Source organism: Acanthaster planci, linkage group LG17, assembly GCF_054643075.1.
Source record: "Acanthaster planci isolate LZ-2023a linkage group LG17, COTS_SCS, whole genome shotgun sequence".
Lineage (NCBI taxonomy): Eukaryota > Metazoa > Echinodermata > Asteroidea > Valvatida > Acanthasteridae > Acanthaster > Acanthaster planci.
Genome location: NC_141793.1, coordinates 3,801,176 through 3,820,828, shown reverse-complemented (window position 1 = coordinate 3,820,828; position 19,653 = coordinate 3,801,176). Strand labels below are relative to the sequence as shown.

The 19,653-nt window shown below is 43.8% G+C and overlaps 2 protein-coding genes across 7 annotated transcripts in view; one reads left to right on the top strand and one right to left on the bottom strand.

Annotated features, from left to right (window-relative positions):
* The window catches only part of LOC110979435 (uncharacterized), a 48,719-nt gene extending 47,758 nt beyond the window's left edge, over positions 1-961 (bottom strand). For all 6 annotated transcript variants that reach the window (XM_022235216.2, XM_022235219.2, XM_022235218.2 and 3 more), the window contains exons 1-2: positions 783-961; positions 479-598 (exon numbers count right to left, since the gene is read on the bottom strand). The gene's annotated coding sequence lies outside the window, so the exon portion shown is untranslated. The remainder of the gene's footprint in view (positions 1-478; positions 599-782) is intronic.
* A 255-nt stretch (positions 962-1,216) lies between these two features.
* Positions 1,217-18,485, top strand: vps41 (VPS41 subunit of HOPS complex). The gene is made up of 24 exons (XM_022235078.2): positions 1,217-1,274; positions 2,407-2,577; positions 3,346-3,429; positions 3,805-3,879; positions 4,075-4,140; positions 5,151-5,219; positions 5,931-6,050; positions 6,210-6,359; positions 6,767-6,833; positions 7,379-7,476; positions 7,757-7,895; positions 8,480-8,595; positions 8,998-9,116; positions 9,687-9,861; positions 10,356-10,531; positions 11,167-11,305; positions 11,830-11,880; positions 13,132-13,324; positions 14,059-14,199; positions 14,602-14,663; positions 14,878-15,052; positions 16,260-16,304; positions 16,936-17,009; positions 17,425-18,485. Exons 1-24 carry the CDS (start codon positions 1,224-1,226, stop codon positions 17,488-17,490), a joined length of 2,622 nt encoding a protein of 873 aa, XP_022090770.2. The 5' UTR covers positions 1,217-1,223; the 3' UTR covers positions 17,491-18,485.
* Positions 18,486-19,653: the final 1,168 nt, after the last annotated feature.

Genomic DNA, 19,653 nt, shown 5'->3' with positions numbered 1-19,653 from the left:
CCCCATGACCTAGGAAAGCGAGCGTGTGAGAGGCTGTCTTCCGTTTCAATTCTGTGGCAAAATATAGAGGTCACGAAGTGACAGCAAGGTGATTTTTGGCTTTTTTCCGAGGGTGAAAATGCCGCACCTTCGTCGACCGAACAAAGCATCGTTTGTGCCCGCCGAGCGAAAGACGCGTAACACGGCGGCGCGGTTGTCCAAGTCTACACTCACTGACAATTCACAGACCACAACAAACCCGTCCTAGCTTCTCTACAAAACCCCTCACAGTTTAATATCCCGATCATCATCACGGCATAGTCAAAACAAGATAAACATATTCACTCCAACCATGATGAGCATAAACATCTAACATAATCATCATCAATGATATTACTTGGCGATGTCAAATTAAAAATAAATAACACGTGCGCTTATAAATTATGATAATAATTTTTAATAAGACCAAAACGCACTAATTACAATTCGGTCTACTTACCGAAAAAAGTACCTGGCTGGAAGTTGGACTAAATGAGATGCAAGTTCGTCCGGGAGAAATAATGATAGGTGTTCTCCAATCTGTTGATTGTCTTATCCCCCAACGACATGGGACTTTTGCCTAGGAATCACAGAGGGAAAAAAAAGGGAGAGTAAGATACTAAGAAATCGGTTGAGTGATCCAGGGGCCGGCCCAGCCGCGGACTCGCCATTGCGGGTCCCTGCTCGGGCCCTGTTTTTCATAAATATCCTGCACTCGAATATAATCCACGTGCCATGGTCAATAAATTATGCTAATTACTAACATTATTGTATCATTAATTCCGGCTCCATTCAGTCCCGAGAATCCCGCCAGCAAGCTGATAATAACGGCGACAACTCCGACGGCCGAACTCACGGAGAATTTGGCGAGGAAAATCACTGGAAAATGGGAGCGCGGTGTACGATTACAAGCAATGCCTGGATTGTCTTGTCCAATATGTTAATGACGGCAGGTTGGCCTCCACGTCACGACCGTTATAGTAATACGCTAAATATTTTAATAGGACTAATTAGAAGAGCTAACAGCTACATCTTTTCAAAAGTTACCTTTCCAAACCGGTAAATTAAAGTTAAGTCATCCTTACATATCAGAACGTAATGTATTTCAAATGAGGGCTAACTTTGTTATTTTATGTAAAGAAACCAGCGGATGAATAAAATAAATTATTTATATGTAAATCCTGCAATAAATATTCATATCAAAGATGGCGGATTCCATGGAGCGAGAATTTGTCTCAGCCGTGGAGGACTGGCAGGTAAAAGTCAGCCGTTAACACGGTTGAGTCAATTTAGCATTGAATTAGGAGACTGAATGTTATAAACGCAACAGGATTTTTATCGGCTAAGTTATGAGTTCTATTCACGTAGAACTGATGAAGCTGCTTTTTTAACCTGAAGATTTAGGCCTAAGCCTACATCATACATGTACATGAAGTCTTGAAGAAACTTTAACTTGGCTTTCACTTTAAAGTCGATCAAATCAGCTCAGTCCAATTCCAAACTCACAACCACAGTTAGCTCTGTCTGGACTTATTTCGAAAACATGTCATGTATCGAATTTTGTTTAGCCACACACTTTGAAGTGGCAACATTACATATATGTTTGTGTAAATAGGGCCTACTGAACAAAAACCAAATTTGACTGAACATACTGAAAGTGAAACAGTAAAATTTTCATCCAGCATGCCTGGTCGCACCCCAGCCAGCCGGCGGGCCGGCCCAGGAGCTGGGTCAGTGGGTGTTCAGCTTCATGACGAGACAGTGTCAGTGTTGTGAATTTGAAGTGCTCACATGGGTCAAAGAAAATGAGAGTTAAGGAAAAGACTTCCGTTTACGGATGCCGCTAATTTCTCCCTGCAGTTACCTATTTGCCATTTGAAAGCAATAAAATGACATATTAAAAAGTCAAAGTTAGCAGGGAAAATTTTGAGGTATTCACGAAGAAAACAGAATTTTCCAGACCAGTCTCATTGGGTTTGTGACACGATGTCAAGTGGCATCTGTATGTAGAACTCTTTCCGAAGACAATACAGGCATGACGGACACTAATAACTCATGTCGTTAACCTTCCCATTATTTGAACTACCATATTCCCCTGCAAAATCCATTCAAGTTGTGTAGAATGCTTGAGATGGAGGGTTGGCTTAATCAGCTACGTGTATCTCAATTCCCCACCCCTCACCCCAGTTGTTGAATCTACCAGGGCATTTGGCAGGATATGGAAGGACAGAGATGCTACCCAACGACAACTTTTCTTACATTTCTACTCCATGAGAAGTCAAAGCGTGTACTATGATTCCTTCGTTGATGAATTGGAGGATAAGGGGAAAGAATCATCAAGAAGGCCCAGGGAAACTGCACTCATGAAGCAGCTCTTCTCTTTCACAGGAGTCGGGGGAAGAAGAGGGAGAAGATGAAGAGGAAGGGAGCGAGAGCGAGTCGGAAGAGGACGACAGTGGGGAGATCGAAGAGCCCAAGCTGAAGTACGAGCGGATACGCAACACCTTGGAGGCAATACTCAGCAAGGATGCTGCGAGCTGCATGGCAGTCCATACCAAAGTATTGCGCCAGAGTTTTGGCTATATCTCCTTTTTTGGTGCTCTGTCTACATGAAGTTTGTACAATTAGCAGTTAATAGGGTATAACCTTTAAATAGTAAAAAATGAAATCATTTCCATGGGGCAAGGTATGCCTGGAAAATTTCTCCCATACATTTTTTTTGGGGGGGGGGATTTTTTTGTACACATTCAGTTGCAAACTGAATGTCCATCACTCCCTCGGCTCGACCTCAACACTGAGAGACTTAAATATGAATGAGCTGTGTTATAAGTCTTGCCAGAGTGTTCTTAAGGATTAGACAGAGCATGTGTGAAATGCATTGGGAGAGAGCCAAGCTTCTCACCCGTGCTCGCCCCACAGAAGATTTTGAAGGGCGCAAGTTCCATGGCTGGTGCTGCATTGCTGAGACCGTTTTCACTCGAAGCAAAGTTGGACTGAGTTGTTCAGACTGAAAGAGTACATGTATACCGGTACAATATTTCAAATCCCCACAATAACCCTTGTACAGAATGTGTGAGGTCCCCACTGTTACAGAACAAGTTTGTGGTAAAGCAAAACCCTGCAGGGTTTACAAGTTGACAGACTTAGAGAGACACAAATCACTTCTCGAAAACTCAAGTATATCTGCTCTTGGCTATTCAGTGTTTACTTTGCAGTACATGTTTTGGTTCTTCACTGTCAATTTTTTCCTAAACTGTAAAACTTGAAGGGTTCGGCTAGGTTGAAGACTAAAGGGAGTCATCCCTGTCCCTTTGTCCTCTGTTTCAGTTCATGGCTGTGGGAACGCACTGGGGAATGGTCCATGTATTGGACCTGCAGGGCAACACCATAGCAGGCAAAGAATTTGCAAAGGCAAGTACTGTTCGTTCAACTTGAAACAGCTTCTTTTCAAGTAGTCTCATCAGAGGACTGGTTCGGTGGGCGAGTGAGTGGCACATTATTCAGGATGGGAACATATTCGGAAATGATACCGTATGGCATTTTTGTCCAGAGTGAGGATGGTAGAGCCCAACCATGAAGAGATTTGATGCCCCTTGAAATACTTATGTAGACTGTTCCACGGTTTTCGTACAGTGGTGGATTTTGGAACACGACAAGCACTACCAGTCATGGGTAGATAAAGTCATTTACCCACTGGACAGACAACTCATATTGGTGTTATGCTTGGATAAAGACAGGAAACTCACACTTCCTAGAATTTTGTTCTGAATTCTTTGACACTAACAGCACAGCACCACAGTCAATCAGATCAGTTTGGACATGAACGGCGACTATCTCTCCAGTTGTTCTGATGATGGACGGGTAAGAGATACAGAAAATTCATCCATTACCATGCTCCCTTCTTTGCAATCCTTTTTGTTATCCTGATCAATCAAATCTCTCCGGCGTTTATTCTAAGCGTTTTTACCTTTAGAGATTCCCTATAACTCAACCAGTTTCTCAACTGTTCCATTTTTTCTTCAGAATTGAATGTTGATATTTCTTACCACTGATCAGGTTGCGATTACAGGCCTATATGAAGATGAGTACAATCAGGTCCAGTCATTTGACTGTCCGGTCAAGGTGAGTGTGGCAAACCGCCCTCCCCTCTGACACTCTGGCCCCACCCACCCCCTTTCACACACCTCCCATGTAAACTAAGAGCCCCTAGGCATGCTTAATCGGCAATATGTAGTATACAAATATTGACGGCTTTGAAGTGGTAAAACTAGCCTCTTAAGTCATCCATGGAGTGTTCTCTTTTCCGAAAGTGAAGCCAAGGGAAGAAAGAATGCTCCAGGGATTACCCGGGGTGGCTACTTTGACAAGACCTCGCATTGAAGCAGTCAGTATTTTTTTTTTTTTAACACCTCTCCCACAAATTATTCTTGATTTAAGGGACAGTTGATTAATTTGATTTCAGTACGTGTCAAAGGTATGTCTATTTTAATGAGAAAATTGTTGCCGCAGCAAAATCCTAAGTTTCTGAGTGTTTGCAATTTTGATTTTTGACAGAGATGTCCTGCAATAGTTTATGTCACGTTTTATATCATGCATGTCAATGCTACCATGCAAAATGGCCTGCGGAACATCCTTCTAAGTTCTTGCCTTTTTACCTGACCAAAAGTATATTGTTTTGCTTAAAAAACTTCAAAAGGCATGAATGTAGTTTAGAGAAGAGCCGTTTGACTTTTCCCTTGTTAAAAAAGTCAGCAGGATATGACTTTAGCAAGCAGCTTATTCAAAACAAGCGTTGTGCACAGATATGCTAAACACACCTGGCCTTGGGAAAAAAGCAGTTGAATTTTCCCTTGTTAAAAAAGTCAGCAGGATATGACTTTAGCAAGCAGCTTATTCAAAACAAGCGTTGTGCACAGATATGCTAAACACACCTGGCCTTGGGAAAAAAGCAGTTGAGGAAAAGCACCTTGCTGAGCGACACAAGTACCGCTCTAATTCCAAACTTGTGTCACCAAAATAGCACCAAGGTCCCAGATTTGTTTTGGAAAGTCTTGCAGTCAACTCACATATGTAGTTTGTTTTGGAGAAACCCTGCTGCTGTTGAATGAATCACTTCCTGCCATTGCTTTCAGTCTCTCGCCCTGGATCCCAGGTTTTCCAAACCAAACAGCGGTAGGCAGTTTGTGACAGGCAGCGACAAGGTAACGATTTTTCTTCCCTTTATGTCAACAACTAACCAGGTCTTACCAAATCGTTATTTTTTGGTTCTCAAAATGAAGCCTGTTATTAACCCGTTCTCACCGTGAAGCAGTAAGAGGCGCTGTAAAAATTGAGATCCCTCGGCCCGCTTTTCAGCTGTTATTCTTGGCCCACGCTCAAGCGAACACGGCGAAAGAGGGCAGCCCCTGGCTCTTGTATTACATGGTGATTGGCCTTTGTGTGTAGCCCAGAAATGAAAAGACCGAATTTGTATCATAATCACCAGCTCAACAATAGTCCCCACTTTGAAAAGAGGCAACGGGGATGTAGCGTGAGTAGAGCCGCATGCCACCGAACATTGAGCCTTTTCACTGTGTAAATCAAAGCGTGCAGAGCAGTCGGCTTTCAGAAAAAAGTCCCGACGTCAAGGGGGATAACAGAATGTTGCCCCACATTTTTCATGTTGATTCTGTGAAAATAAAATGTTGGCATAAGGGAGGTGAGAATCAAGAAATCAAGAAATCTGTCGTCTGTCGATCAAGAATTAGAAGTAGTACCTCCTTGTTGAAGGCCTTTTGTTTATGACCCCCCCTCCCCCAAACTACCTGCCGTGTTCAGCCAGGTATTGAGTATCTACTGGCTTGTTACAACCCCACCAAGCATTGTGAAGTCCCTCTTGTCGCGCATTTTGGAATGTTTTGTTTATTACATAGCTGACGCTACACGAGAAAGGCTTCTTCAACCGGAGCAAGTCCACTATTCTCCACCAAGCCGAGGGGCCGATCCGCATCATCAAGTGGAGGGGATGTTTCATCGCCTGGGCGAGCGACTTGGTAAAGTACCTCTCCCCGAATCCACCCAAATTCTTCTCTTGAATGTGGGAGGCCGTCTTCCCAACAAAAAATGGTTAAAACGCTGACCGAGCTTCGAAAGGCCTGACAAGTAGCTTGGAGGATTTTACTGCACAGCACGATTCCTTTTTCAATATTCAGGGAGTCAAGGTGTACGACCTTTCATCCAAACGGCGCATCACGTTCATCAAGAAGGACCACGACGAGAAGCTGCGGCCAGAGATCTACCCCTGTAAGCTGTGCTGGAAGGACAACATCACGCTGATCGTGGGCTGGGCTAACACCATCAAGGTAGAGAGCCTCGTAGAAGAATAATCTTGGGATTCCTAACCTCTTTTGTAACATTTTCACAGTTTCTGATAAGTAACCCGCAAAAATGCCTCTGTTTGAAGTTCTCAAGGTTTTCTACTGAGTTTCCTCTCACTCTTGGTCCTTAGAACAAGATTTTTCTTCTCTTTCATTTTCTTTTGTTTGATTCTTGATTCGGACTGAATATGCATAATGAGATGGCCAATACTCAGGCATGTAAGTAGGCTCAGATTTGTTGAAGTCACCCTTTGAAAAGTCCCAAATGAAATCTTCAAGAAGGTCGCCAGTCCTTTTGGATAAAATGGGACGCGAATTGCGGTGATGGATTTTGTCGAGGTTGTGTAGAATAGAATAGTTTTGTTGAGGAGCAGATTGATTTGTTTTTGCAGATATGTGTCGTTAAAGAGAGACACCAACTCGAAGGGAAAGACATGCCCAATAGATACGTAGAAATTGGTAAGTAAAGTGGAAAGGGAGATGGGTAGAAATTGGTTTGCAAAGAGAGAGACATACCCGGAATATGATGATCAAGGGAAGACTAAAGGACTGACCAAAGGAAAATCACGCCTGAAGAAAATGCAGAACTTGGCAAAAAGAAAGACGCCTCACTTGCCAATTAACGGTTTGTGCTTTCACCTGGCAGTTTCTAGTTTATCATTATTGGCAGAGGGCACGTCCCTCATGGGGTATGTGTAGTGTTCCTGAGGAAGCCATGCGTAGTTTATTTTTCATTGTGTAATCTTCGTAAGTGTTTAATAATTGAGTTAATTTTTTATTGTGACGACAGACAGAGCATACTGTCTGAAACGTTGAGTACCCTCCGGTTCTTTTCAGAGCCACATGTGGTACCGCAAACCTCTACAACTAACTTGCTTCCTTCACCATGAAAAGCTTGAAAGCCCATTGTGTAATTGGCCGATTGAAATCCTGTTGCGCAGGTGCAAATTCAAAAATGATGGTTATTTATCGCCACTTCTTTTGTATTTCCTATTTTGTCTCAGTGAACTTGTTCACGACAGACTTCTACGTGTGTGGCCTGGCCCCTATGCAGGATAACCTAGTCGTCATAGCGTACATGATGGATGAAGCAGTTGAGGAGGTAAGGTCTAGCACTGTTCACTGTGAAAAGAATTGGGATAGGCAGTTTACTGTTAGAGGTGAATTCCGTGTCTTCCATGTCGCCATTTCATGGGCAGTAGATTTGTAAAGACTTCTCTCAGTGATGGGATTGGCGGTGACTGGTTCACTTCACACATTCCAATGGGCCGATTGGGAACCAGTGCATAACTTCACTCAATCAGCTCCACACATCAATTATCTTCAAATCAAAAGTGACCTTTGACCTGTTCTTGCTCTGACCTTTGACCTACCCTGCTCAGGAGGATGGAGAAGACGAAGGAGCTCGCAGGCCGCAGCTGAAGATTATCACCCCGCTTCCTGAAGACTATCACGTTGTGTCCTCCGATGCCCTGTCTATTCGGGGATTCAAGGAGTACAGGCCCAGCGACTACCATCTAGGTGAGGCTTGAGTCACCAGTCTACAGGGGACCATTTCCATTTTTTAAAGAATCGATAAAGAATTATTTTTCCTCCTTTCCTTTCTTTTTTTACACTTAAAAGTTTTAGACGTGATCTCTCATGGCTATAAAAGACCAACAGTTTTAAATGGCAGCACAGAGTCTTCTAGCCTATTTGTGTAAACTGCTGGTCGTGCATTTCAGTGTTTAATGCATATGCTAAGTAGCAAGTTGTACATCGTTGGTCACCCTCGACTTGATGCTAGTGGTTCACTGGTTAGAGTTGAAAGAAGTTGATAATAATCTGGTCGTATTTGACACTTGGTGAAGATACATGTAGTGGCACTAGTTTGTGTAGAAGTCTCATGGATTTCCAAAGTTGGTTTGTAATTTCAACGCGACCCTGTACATACCCCTGACTAGTCGCACCTCTTTCGTTGTGGCTGTTCCTAATGTGGCGCAGAAACACTGGCCAATTTCAGCAAATGCACAGAGAATGTGGATGACTTGGTTTCTTCAAACCGTGAACTAGCAGCAGGGAGATCACCTGGTTGTCTTTTTTTGCGTGCGTGTGTGTGTGTGCAGAGTATTTGGAGGGGGAGGGTGTATTTTACATCGTCAGCCCCAAGGACATCGTTCTGGCCAGAAAGCGAGACATGGACGATCACATTGCGTGGCTCATGGAAAACGAGATGTTTGAAGTAAGTCGATCCTCACATGATGTTCACATGCGTGCATATTTAACAGGTACCTTCCAGGTGTCAATTAGAACAGGAGCATTTCACAGATTTACGCCCTCTGCCAGTGTATTCAATTTACATTACAATAGCCTTTCATTTCCTACGAGTACACTCGTGGCAGAATCCAGTACACCTGTGACTACAAGTAGTCGGCAGTCGACATGTTAAGCACCCCTTCCTGTGGTTCCATATTGCTTGTGAACGTTTTCGTGTCAGCTACCGTTAACCAGTTTCTCTCAACTTTCTCGAGCAAAATGTGGAATTTTTTATACGTGAGTTCAGTTGGCAACAATAGTGTCGTTCAACTGAAGATCAGAGAGAACCCTTTTGAAACTGAACTAGTGACTTTTTTTCTTTTTTTAGGAAGCGCTGGCCGAGACCAAAGCCCATGCCAAGACACTTCAGAGACACAAGGTACTAGACGTAGGCAGGGCTTACCTGAACCATCTGATCGCGGGAGGGGAGTTTGACAAGGCAGCCAGGTGAGCCGGGCTCAAACCCATTCAGATATTTTGGTCAGATTTTAGAGATGTTACAGAAGTCCCCAAAGCGTGCACCCTCACCAGAAACATCCAGATCTTCACTCTTCAGCCTGCTGATTACTCGCTCATGATGTTGCCAAATGTCCTTTGAAATTACTCAGAGTCACAATTCTTGCGGATTGAAAATGGCAAAAATGGTAAATGCTCGACAAGAAGCTTGATTTGCCCAAAAGGAAAATGAAGACTATCGCCCGTTGAGAACTTTACCCCTCATGGTTGTCATCGTTCCACGTGCTGACTCTTCTCTTTCTGTCTTTTTTCTTCTTGAGGCAAATACCTAGCCACTTTCGGTGGTAACAAATGGTTGCTTCACCCATTTGTTTAGCACTGACCCAGTTGACTTCCCCCATCGCAGTCTGTGGTGTTTCTGTACAGGCCCATGAATTGGAACTGTGAAAGTTTCTTCCTCCGTTGTGTTAATTTACTCCTTTGGTGGGGATTGTCAGATGAAGCAGCAATTGCAGATGATGTGTTTTGATGTTTTTTCGTTGCTGGTTTTTTTTTCGGAAGCATGTGTGAACCAATCCTGGGCAAGCACAAGGAGCTCTGGGAGCAGGAGGTGTTCCACTTTGCCAAGCTGCACCGCCTGAAGGCCATCAGCCCCTACATCCCAAGGGGGGACCTGAGGCTCAGCAAGGCCATCTACGAGATGATACTCAACGACTTCCTGCAGACAGACCTAGAGGTGGGTGACTGGGCATATGAGGGATGTTGGTGGGTACAAAAGGATAAGTGTGTACCTTGTGAGTTTTATCAGCCCTTGTATCCCACAGGGACCTGAAGGCCATCTACATGACAATACTCAACGACTTCTGCAGACGAACCAATACGTAGGTGACTGGGCATACAAGGGGTGTGAGTGGGTATAAAGGGGTAAATTTGTACCCTGTGAAAGGGATCATCAGCCCCAAATTTCCCTGGGAGACCTTAGATTCAGCAGGGCCATCTGTGAGATGATACTCAATGTAACCAGGTTTAAAGGGGTGGGTCTTCTGTACCAGGGTTCATCAGCCCTCATCCCAGAGGGGATTGAAACTCAGCAAGGCTATCTTTGAGGTAATACTGAACAGTTTCCTGCATGTACCCAAATTTTGGAGACTGTGCATACAGGGGGTGTTAGCAGATATCCATGGGGTGTTGATGGTATCAAGGGGTGAGAAGTGTCTCTTTTGCCTTCAGGGTTTCCATCAACTCATCAAGCTGTGGCCCACCGACCTCTATGACCTCATGACCCTGGTGTGCGCGGTGCAGGACCGGCTGCTACGCGATCCCGATAACCGCATTCTCATGCAGACGCTGGGGGAACTCTACTCTTACGATCAGCGATACGACAAGGCACTCGCAATCTATCTCAAGTAAGCCTACATCTTTTGCTTATTAATTTGTTCCCTTCATTTTACTCTTTTGGTCCTCCGAGAACAAAAGGGAAAAGAAGGTAATTTTGGAGGTCACCTTTGGCAGAAAATTGAAAAATGTTTTGTTGCTGAAACTTAGGACAGTGCATGCAATGTCATTTCACATGTTTGAGGAAAGTGTTGGATATCAAAAAAGCCATATCATTCACAAGTTGATCCTTCACTGCCTTTCCAAGGTGGGTAGCATTGTTGAAGCACTAAATGCCGTGTAAACAGGTCAGTTTTTGAAGGGTTGTCAAGTAAAAAAGTACTGCTTTAAGCAAAATCAAGCTGGGAACCAGTCACCAGAAACCCAGAAGCCATGAGATTTCAGCTGGTGACCTGTTCCAGCTAAGTAAATACTCTTTCACACTTAGCAAATTCCAGTATAGAGGTTTTAGTGGTAGCCATCTTGCAGGGCAGTTCTGTTGTTCCACACGGAAACCTCCTCTGTGCATACCCTGTGGAACAAAAGCACTGGCCTGCAAGATGGCAGCCATGCAAACCACCTATTTGGCAGTTGTGTGATATTGGCCTCAACGGTCACTAGCTTGGTTCCAACTTCTACCAGGTTCCATTTTTCCCCCTCTATCCAGGCTAGGCCACAAGGACGTCTTTCCCCTCATCCATCGCCACAACCTCTTTGATTCCATCCAGGACAAGATTGTCATGCTCATGGAGTTTGACAAGGAGAAGGCGGTCGATCTGCTCATGGAGAACGTCAACAAAGTGCCAGTGAGTGTCTGCTTCGACTGAGCGATCTAAGAGCTAAAGGCTTGACTCTAAGCCTCGGCCTCCACCTCCGCTAAACCCTAATTCCACTGATGCAGAGAGTAAACGGCACAGAATCTTGAGGGACCGAGTAGTGAAGTGTCGGGTTCATCGTCAAAGTCTGGAGGACCCATTTCCAGTGGGAGCCATTAGCAGGAATAATGATCTCACCCTCACAGCATGCACAGCTCAACCACATCCCCTTTGTGATTCGCTACATCGTCAAGCATAAATTGTCATTAAGACTTGCCAGTGTCGAGACGCAGCAATCAATTGTTTTCCTGAGCTGCAGAGCATGTTGTTTGAAAACTCAGGTCCAGCCCATTCACTCAAAATAACATAAAAATGCGACAGACTTGGGGTTTGAAAGCGGATGAATACATCATTTTCCCTGAGCGAGACAGCTAGTTAAATAGTCATCAGATGGTTGTTACCAGTCTAAGATCACACATCATTAGCATCCCTTTTTTTTCTTTATAAACCCCCAGGTGAAAAAAGTAGTGAAGCAACTGGAAGAACGCCCGGAGCTTTTGTTTCATGTAAGTACAGTTTACTGACATGTCAAATGTTGCAGATTTTAGAGCTGCTAAAACACGACTGGTAAAAGCAGGTGTCAAGGAATTATATGCCGTCGTTACGTCAAAAAGTCTCTTCTTTCTTATGTCCCAGTCACATTTTGGCCAACTAGTGCCTGGTACAGTCTGACCGCCATTACAAAAGCAATAGCCTAATGCGCTGTGTCACTAAGTACGGTATAATCTCGATATTCCTCAAGTTGTCTAATTCGAAACTCCGTTTGTCTTAAAGACATACTTTATTGCCGCTAAAAGAAGTGGCTTTTATGTACAAACCTACCCCTGTTAGTGGAAAAAATCCTTACTACTGCATCCGTTTATCTGAAATTTTTGTGGGGCCAGTCCCAAAGAAGCCACCCCCGAAACACAAAAAGGGTAAAAAAAAGAACATGAAACTTAAATTTAGTCCGTACTGCCCAGCACACTTTGTCTTTTCACACTGGGACACTTGTATGGAGGCTACCATTGTGATCAACGTAGTTACATAAACAAATCCTGGCTTGCAAGCTAGCCCATTTGCCACCGTGAGCCCAATTTGCTGCCATGGCCTCAATTTGCCGCCGTGGCCCCAATTTGCCACCATGGCCCCAATTTGCCGCCATGGCCCCAATTGTAACCGACCACTGACTCTTTGCCGTGGCCATGTGACCACACTGGAGGTCTCACAGAACCCTCTTCATGTTGTGCACGTTTACTGAAATGCTCAGTGGTGTGCTCACAAGCAATTAAATAGGAAAGGTCGTGTGATCAAGGATAGGAAAACCTCTAGTGTGTACGTCCCTTTGCCTAGGGCGTCGTGCAGTAGACACTGTGACTGACCATACATGCACGTACATGTATGTGTGGATTAAACTATCACTTGACTGTGTAAAACTTGGCAACTTTCATGAGCTTAAAAGCTGCAGACCTCGAAGTTTCTATCCATTCACCTGAGCTTAGAGCTACTAAGGGTTTGCTGTATTTTTAAAATCGATCATAACCCCAGTGAATAAACAACTAAACTAGTTGAGTACAACTAAGTAACAGAATTATGGGCCTCTTTAAAATTAGCAGGGCAAATGTGCACTTCATGGTCAAATCTGAGACCAACAAAGGGTGATATTTCTGCAGACGCTGGCCACCCACTCAAAGAGTAGGCATTGTTTCTCTTTTCCATGAGAGAAAAAAGTTCCTCTGGACTCACTTTGAATTTCCCCCCCCCAAAAAAAAACCCAGTACCTGCATGCCCTGTTCCAGCGGCATCCGAACCTCAGCCAGGACTTCCAGGCCCGGCTGGTCCCCCTGTACGCGGAGTTTGCCCGGGGGGAGCTCCTGCCCTTCCTGCGGCGCAGCCGGCACTGCCCGATGGAGGTGGCCCTGGCCATCTGCGAGCAGCGGCAGTTCATCCCCGAGATGGTCTTCCTGCTAGGTGGGTCTAATTTCACCTGTGATTTTTCCAAGCCAGCAAAGGTGCTCAGATGGGGAGCAGGGTTGATGACAATTCGACAATTATTACCCGTCCTGACAAATGCACCTGTGCATTGTAGTCCTCTCGAACTTTCTTTCGCCGTTGCTGATGAATACTGTAAGCATTGTGTAGTTTGCTTAACCTTCTCTTGTTGAGAAATGTTGCCCCTTTGCACAGTTTCATCGATTTTCTCCTCTCTGCTTAATTTCAAAATAAAGGTTTTCGGAACCAGCAGTACAGCTTTGACCAAGGTTCTATTTCAAAAATTTCGGAGTATGTCCAACCTTCATTTTTTTTTTTAGCGCTGAAGCTCGCTGTACATGTAGGTTGACTAAGGTGGAAAGCTTGCGGTAGCACCATGCAAGGATACGATCTCTTTGTGAGTCTGTATGGTTCTTTCAAGATGTATTTTTTTTGTATGTATTTTTTTTTTTTTTTTTTTTTTTTTTTCTGTATGGTTCTGAAAAGAACCGTGAGGAACTCAACGTTTCGGACAGTATGCTACCGCAAGCTTTCCACCTTAGTTGTCTGTCACCGTGAATAGCTTGAAATCCAAATATGCATACTCCACCTGTCACACATCTGCGAATTCAGTTGTGTTCGAAAGTCTGCATAACTCCACCCAGTGTGGTCATATCTGCATGCCTGACCCCGCCTCTTTGCATCGGTGATTTGCATAACTACTCGCCTCACAGGTCGCATGGGCAACACGACCCAAGCCCTGAAGTTGATCATAGAGGAAATGGGGGACGTGGACAAAGCCATTGAGTTTGCCAAGGAGCATGATGACACGTGCTTGTGGGATGAACTGATTGACGCCTCCATGGATAAACCTTGTAAGTGGACGTGTTGGGATGTGAAATCATAAATATTCATTGTATGGTGATAAGTAGTTCTGATTGGATAGAGGTCACAGAGACTGATGGCAAAGCCTTTTTATGACGTGACAGTGAAGAGATGGGATTGTTTAAACCGAATACTGATCAATATTTTAAAAAGCCTTGGATGCTGTTATTTACTGCATAGTTTTTTTAAAAGAGAGTGTAATTTTCCAATATAACTGTAGATTAATATTGATTGAACCATAGTAGGCACAGAAACCTTTTTATCTGGACAAAATGAAGGTCATTCCATTCTTGCATTGGATAGGAATACATGGTTTAAAGTGGACATCTGTGGGAACTCCGCTGAGCTTAGGCAAAACCTTATATTATTTCTCTGATTTTATTTGTCTCAAGCATTCATCACGGGACTCCTGAACAACATCGGAACCCACGTTGACCCCATAATTCTGATCAAAGTAGGTATTCATTCTTGAAATTTGTTAAAGTTTATCAGTTGAATTCTTGTCATGTTAAAATGCCCCCCCCGTTAAAAACCCATCCATCCACTGCATCCGCCAGTCCGTTCTACCTACCACACCACACTGCCAACCCATCCACTGTTACTATAGCATGACACGCCGTCGACTTTGGAAAAGAGATTTCAACGTGCCATTTCATTTTCCCTGACAGCGCATCAAGGAGGGCATGGAGATTCCCGGCCTGCGGGATTCCCTGGTCAAGATTCTCCAGGACTACAACTTGCAGATCTCCCTGCGAGAGGGCTGCAAGAAAATTCTGGTGTCGGACTGCTTTGCCTTGCTGGACAGGCTCAACAGGATACAGAAACGAGGAATCCAAATCGAAGGTATAGAGGGATCCCAATACGCGCTTTTCGCGTCGATCTGCGCACTTCCGCGTTTGAAAACTGTATGTGTCAGCTTCAATTCTTAATACGATCAGACGATTCGATTGAAAGTAAGGAGTCAAGTCACAAAATGTATAAAAGTATGTTAAATTCAGACTTTTCAGGCTGAAAATTTTTGTGGAAGAAACCTTCAGGATGACTCGACACGTAAAAACCCAAAGAAAAATAACGACAATTAACCGCGAACTAACGTACCTGCGATGGTCGTGTATCTTGTGCAGTGGGCGTGGTTTAAACTGAAGTAGCGTCACACTTACGAACCGGATACTCCATGTACTGTATGGACTTCCCGGGCGCGCGCGACGAAGTTCAACACAGAGAGCCTCAGTTTCGATGCAGATATGCGGAGACGGCGCTAATGTGAAATCCCTCTATGCTAAGTTTATTCGTTCACTTTCCCCCTGTGTAGACTCTGAATATGGGCTTGGTACATGCTCCAGACAAATTCTGAACCACAGGAATCCTCCTAGACAAAGATGCAATCTACACCAAGTTGTCTTATCAGTCAAAATCGGTCGAGTGACACATGATATGTCTATGTACTGCAGAGGGAGAAGTGGAAGGAATTCTTGACTGACTGTGACTGTTGCAGCAAGAGGAGGGTTAATGACCTGTACAGCTTTAGCCAGAAATAGATGTTGTCTTTGTGTTCCTGTTTCCTAATTTTTAAAGAGCAACTCTAAGGAAAACATATTTTCTCTGATTTTATCTGTTCAAATAAACATGGAAGCATCCAAATTGAACGCAGTGTCGTTTGTCTTCAGAGCTCAACTATAATGAGCTAAAAAGGACTCTTTTTCTGTTCATGCCAAGACACGAATTCTGAACATGCTGAATGTAGAATGCATCATTCTGAGAAAACGAGGGGAACCCTCGCCCTGTGTTCATAGTGGATAAACCCTTGTGCATCTCAAACAGTGCATGTTGCCATTGTTTGTAGCCATGTCCATAATTCGCGTCTTGGCATGAATAGAAAAAACCCTTTTTAGCTTGTTATAGTTGAGCTCTGAAGACGAATGACACTACGTTAGATTTGGAGGCTTCCATATTTATTTGAACAGATAAAATCAGAGAAAACATGTTTTCCTTTGAGTTGCTCTTTAAAAAGTTTCTGCTTAAATTTTGCAATGTTTTTCTCCATTTTCAGAGGATCACCACTGTGATAGTTGCCACAATCCAATCCTGGCAGGCGGTGAGTTTTAAATGTATTTGTGGAGGTTACTGGGCTTTTGCAAGAAAATTTATTCAAAAGCACTCCAGGGGCTTTTGCCCGAAGCGCTCAAAATGCTTGGAAAGGGGGTTGGGCTCTGTGACACTGGAGCTACCGAAATTGTGCAGAACTAAGCATTAGATGTGGGCAGTTTGAAGCAGCTAAAAATATTCTGCAGTTTAAGCATATTTAGCTTTTTTTAAGGACTTGCTGTTTTGGCTTTGGATGTCTGTTCATGTTCAGAAAGAGCACAGTTGATCTGGCGCTGTGGCCAAGCTGCTGCTAAAAAGGGATTTATGTTGCAAAATTTCAAAATTGTGCCTTACGCATGGATGGAAAGACCATTTAATAAGCTTTAATTTGATGTATGTTTGAGGCCTGTAACGTTTTGCATTCTTGAATTATCGGGAAAGAAGTACATGTATATTCATTCTCAGAAATTTCTTGAAATGACTAACAAGCCATTTAAAAAAAGGTCTTTAAAAGTTAAAAGTGTTCAGGCACTGGGGCGAAGTTGCTGCTTAATTTTGATTTCGTTTATTTTTTCCAATTCTGGTACTTTGGATTTGGGTCCGTCTTGAACAGTGCACCTGTCTGTCCTTGTTTCTTGCAGAGTCCCAGCCCAGCGTGATCGTCTTCTACTGCCATCACGTCTTCCACGAAGAATGCCTCATAGCCCAAAACACGGTGAGAAAGCTGACAAAAATCAGGACCCATCTAACTGTGCCATTTTGATGTCCCCTTAAGTTACATATGCCTGTTTCGTGGACCCCAGCGAGAAGAGCACACACCCAGTTTTGGAGATGAGGTTTGCCCTCCAAAAACTGCAGCACACAAGTGGAGAGAACTCCTTGCATATTTGGACACTGAGGCCATGTCTGACCTGTGTATTGGTTGTGTCCAGAGCTGGGTCTAGGTCTTGGCCTTAACAGCGTCCCAATTAAGACACAGACCAAGCTGTGAAGTACTCTCAACATGCTCAAGGCTTTGTGACATTCATTAGGCGTTGGATCACAAGAAGTATTTGGAAATTCCGAACTAAGCGGTGTCCATTAGAACCATTTTTCCCTGTTATGTCGTTTTTTGGTTTTTTTTTCTGCAGGAACATTGCATGATATGTCATTCACAGCGCAAGGGACCAGGCAGCTCCGTGGCCGCATTCAGATGATGCCAGGTACCAGCCTGACGTTGGCGTGGAGGAGGGGTGTCATCTGGACCACCGAGGTTGCTTTTGTAACAGCCAGTCAGCGGTTTTGCCCCCTTGGCAGTATCCATTAGAGATTAGACAAGGTTGTTCATGTAAAATTACTAATTACGTGAATTGATAGAAAGAAGCCCCATCTTGGAGTGTGTCCTTCGAAATTTTGCCACTCGCCTTCCAGCAAACTGTCTTGTTTTGTCAAGGTCCTTTTTTTCACCAGGGGGGAAGGTTGGGGGCAAACCGTTCGTAGCAGAAAGGGGTCAATTCCGAGGTAGTTTCAAGCAAATTGGTGTTTTAGTCACCTCCCTGCCCCCCTTCCCTTAAATATTTTCCTGGGGCCCAAGCCACCACCTTGCGACACCCATGTCGGGGACACTTCCCCAGCTAACATGCACTGTATCCTCTCAATGCAAATGTGGGCTTTTTAGTCAACGGAATCATGTAGACCATTTAAGGACGAATCAAGGTACATTTTCAAGCACTCCGCTCTTCAGTGTCATCATCCAAATGTGTATGGGAAAAAAATGACATATTCTTATGATTCTGTCGGCCGTAACAATTGAAGTTTCCCTCAAAAATCCACCACTCAACAAGTAGTGTTACCAACTTGATTACAGCACAAATGAGAGCTTGCTATGAACTCAGCTAACTGGCCATAAATTGATGTGTTAAACTCAAGCATGCGCATAGCTTTCCACACATTAGAAACAAAGTCACATATTCACTTGAAATATGTGTGGAAAAAATTTATTTGTTCGTAACACTTTGCTTGCAAAGATACTTTTTCATATATATGTATAAGTTGTAAGAATTCTTCATATGTTTTGCATTATATTCATTTGTAAAGTAAACTGTGCATAAAAAAACACGAAAATTGATCTTGTAAAAACTTGCCACAAATGACTAGTGATTACATACAGCTATATAAACAACAACGGAAATAATGTTGTCTCTTTAAAACAGCACTGTTGTAGTTTCACGCTCATTTTTTCATCCAGAAATTTGAAGGTCAGCAAATAATGCTTGTGCAAGTGCATAGATGTGTTGAACATTGTGTCCAGGTGGTTGTCTGAGCTACTACTACAAACCAAGTCGAGCTGTGAACTTGTCGAGGAATGCTTGAGGATTTTATCGGGTTAGTGCCGAGTAGTGCATCGGTCCAGTCCATTGGGGACGTATTCGAAACCCCGTTCTCAACAGGAGAACAGGATTCCGAATGACGAGAATCAACACGTGAACTTTGTGAACAACTTTATCATTCTCTTTCGAATGAACTTGCAACTAGACTTGGAAGGGATTGGGAAAAGGATTTGTGATAGACTCAAACGGCTGCACTGCTGCCAAGGGCTGCCGATTCACTGGGGCGTTTCCTCACTGTACGCTGGATGTTGACGCTGTTCAAGTTGGTTAGTAGATTATCAAATATGACGCCATTCTGACAGTGATTGTTCACACTGATTCTGTCTGATTTTCATGTATCCTATCTGGGGCGAGTAGGTGGTATCCAATTTCATAGAGCCTATGAGCAGAAAAATCCTGCTTAGCAAAATTAAGGGCTAAGCAATAATTAGCACATTTCAGTACTTGACAGCTCTGAAATGGCCCCAAGGTCTGAATGATTGTAAGCATCGGTGCTTCTGTTTCTTCCCAATGGTGGCATCAGTCCCAGCTACAGTTGGGGACAGTCCCAACTGTGGTGCTGAAGTTGGGCTGGCCCAACTGCAGTTGGCAAACTTCAGCAGGAAATTTCTCAACCTCCACGGTTTTGTGGCTCACACTCAAAAGAATTCATCCAAAATATGCCAAAGTGGTATTTCATCCATAACACATACTGCATAAAAATAGATTCTGCACAAGTTACTGACAAACAAATTGGTATATGGCACACAATGGCATTCAGTGCTCTTTAATATTTGGGCCGGCCCAGCTGTAGCACTATAGTCGGAACCCTACCCACTCTAGTTAGGACAGATACCCAAGTTGGGGCCAAACACTCCTACTCAAAGCTAGACTTAAAAACATCGAAGTCATTTCCCCAACCCTGACTTCACACCAGCTTTGCATTTTCCGGATTCTGCTCCCGTACCGATTTGAAATCTTTCCCTAATTTTCCTTGTTTGCCTTATGTCG